This window comes from Anopheles coustani, chromosome 2 (genome assembly GCF_943734705.1).
Source record: "Anopheles coustani chromosome 2, idAnoCousDA_361_x.2, whole genome shotgun sequence".
Taxonomy (NCBI): domain Eukaryota; kingdom Metazoa; phylum Arthropoda; class Insecta; order Diptera; family Culicidae; genus Anopheles; species Anopheles coustani.
Genome location: NC_071289.1, coordinates 6,131,146 through 6,133,879, shown reverse-complemented (window position 1 = coordinate 6,133,879; position 2,734 = coordinate 6,131,146). Strand labels below are relative to the sequence as shown.

Genomic DNA, 2,734 nt, shown 5'->3' with positions numbered 1-2,734 from the left:
CGATCACTCGCCGGACTCAGTCCCCCCATTTTGTGTACCTGTTTCTAGTGTGGTTTTACGTGGTTTTGTTTTTTAGTCAGATTGATTGTGATTGCTTTTTCTTTATATGTTGATTTGTTATCTTCATAGCCCCACTCTGCTACATTTGTACACACACGGATTATTGAACGAAACTTCGGGCGTTTGCACGAAAAGGAAAAACCCCTACACCCTTACACGTCCTGCAGTCTGGTGAATTGGTGGACTGCGCAAAAAAAAAACGCAGCTTGCAGTAGAAACAGTAGGCTAAGAGTCGGAGGTATGCCCATCACTCCGCGGCCATCGCGGACTTGGCATGGGCTTGGCTAGTAGTATTGGATATCCAGCGGCGGCGTGGAAGACTGGTTGATCTCCGCACATCGCGCTCAGGCGTTCGCGGACCGCCGTCGTCTTCGGTGTTTTGCGGTGAGTGCTTCACAGTTCTTTGCTGGCAATTTTTGGCGAGTTGTTGTTTTCGGCAGTTTTGGTTTCGGAGGTTTCGGAGGACTGTTGTAGCTGTTTAGCAGCGGCGGCGGCAGCGGCAGCCTTTTTGTTGCCGTACGATTTCTTGTAGAAGTCGTTGAACAGCATGTAGAAGAAGATCGCGTTCGGGAGGGTGAAGAACACCGACCAGCGCGGGTAACCACAGTCGGTCCAGAGCAGCTGAGCGGAGTGGCCGAAAGCCATACCGAACTGGATCTGTTGCAAAGAGAGAGGGAGGGAAAAAGGAATAGATAACGTGAAAGCATGGTGGAGATCACTCCAGATATAGCGATCCTTACCATCTGGATGTTGGTGATGTACTTCTTCCACCAGAGATACTTCTGGTACTGAGGACCCATGGCGGCCATCATGTAGTAGGTGTACATAATGATGTGCACGAACGAGTTGATCACACCTGATACAAAAACAAGATCGTTAGAACTCGAGAAAGCTATACCCCGTTTCCGGAACTAACCGATGAATGTTCCATGTCCTCCAGGATAGTACTTGGTGGCGCCCCACGAGATCATGGGCATCACCGTGTGGTGGTACAGGTGCAGGAACGTGATCTGGTTGTCCTTCTTCCGCAGGGTGAAGAACACCGTGTCCAGCAGCTCGGAGATTTTGGCCAGGAAGTAGATGTAGCAACCTCGCGCAACCTAACCATGAAAGAGGCAATAAAATGGCACTTGGTTTCAAATGGACTTACAGCGAACTTTGGTTTCGTTATGACCTACCCTCATGGCGGCAGGATTGTCGTTAAAGTCCACCGGTTGGCATCTCCAGCTGTAGTGCCGTAGCCAAGCTCCATCGAGACCCTGCGAGAGCAAACAGAATGGTCAACAACCAAGAGAACTGGCACGCTTGTCAACCCCCGAGAATGCGTACCTCTGCGAACAGATATATGCTGACTAGCACCTGAATGAAGTTGTACACGACCAGGGTCTTCTGCATCTGGAACGGCTTTCGGTTGGCCATGTACTTGGGGCCGAAGTTGAGCACGAAGTACAGGTAGCAGGCGATGATGGTCAGGCCGGGCACCGGGGACGATATCAGCGGCCAGTGGTTGGTCCGCGGATCCGCCAGCTCGGTGAACACGAAGTCCCAGAAGTTGGACGAGCTGGTGACGTTTGATGAACTCATTTTGATCGGCTTACGAAATTAGCTAGGAGCAAATGGACAAACAATCCTAGCTAGAACACACTCGAAACGCCACACCGAAGGATCCTCTCTTGACCGACCGGGCTGTTGCGGTCGACGGTTTGTAGCAGCTGGGTGTGAAGTGGACTTGACACTTGCGGACCACACCACTAAGACCTGCTAAGACTGCTGCCGAGTGATTCGTTCGCTAAAACACACTAGAGAGCGCCGGTGGCCAGTAACGTCTGACATTGACCCGTTCGCGCGGTCCTCGGAGACTTTCGGACGGTCGGACGGTATCTGGTGGATGGGCGGTGGGGTTGGAAAAGTTGTTAATTAATACGGTGAAACAATTACAGTGCCATTTTAATGTAGCGAGCGATGTGGTGACATCCAACCGACTGCCTGTCGATATTTGTTTCAGTAAATTCCCCGTCGGCACACAAACGCCAGGCACGACCAACGACTCGAGGGGAATGGACTTGCAAAGTACACACGTTTGCGCATAAATTTAAGAGATAAACAATTAACATTGCTCCTCAGCAAATGAATCCCTAATGGCATCGCGACTCGAGAAATATCACACCGTATTTTAAACTATGATTTCTCAAAGAATCTTGTTGCGAATGAATTGATTTTATCTCCGCGCTTCACTTGTCCGTTGAACAGATAAAATGTACTCCATCTCAGCAGCTAACGGAATAAAATGTCGTGCACTGACGGAACACGGAAAATATTTCATTCAGGGACAAGAAACCGTTTTCCGCTGCCGCTAAATGTGGTTAGATTATGGCAGATGGAAGATAAAAATGTGCAATACGAGTGTTTCTTTTTTCCACTCTTTTGCGCATATCTCTGAAAGATTGTGTCACTTCCTGATCGCATACATTTCCTTGTTTTTATTCATTTCCCTTTTTCTTCATTATAGGGAGAAGCCGAGCAGTGGTGTGGAATTTGATTATTAATTCAGAATGGTGGCATTGAGGGATGTTTAGATGCGGTCTAGCGGACTTAATGTCACCATGCCGGCTGCTGGTCAGCTGGCGAATGGTGATTTCGTTTGTTTCCGGTTCAATCCGATCGAAAGGCGGTT

At 49.1% G+C, this 2,734-nt stretch overlaps 1 protein-coding gene across 1 annotated transcript; it reads right to left on the bottom strand.

Moving 5' to 3' along the window:
* Positions 1-453: 453 nt before the first annotated feature.
* Positions 454-1,644, bottom strand: LOC131266138 (elongation of very long chain fatty acids protein AAEL008004). The gene is made up of 5 exons (XM_058268504.1): positions 1,390-1,644; positions 1,239-1,319; positions 977-1,160; positions 801-916; positions 454-717 (listed from the first exon to the last, which is right to left on the bottom strand). The coding sequence occupies exons 1-5, from the start codon at positions 1,642-1,644 to the stop codon at positions 454-456; spliced, it is 900 nt and encodes a 299-aa protein (XP_058124487.1).
* Between the last annotated feature and the right edge of the window lie 1,090 nt (positions 1,645-2,734).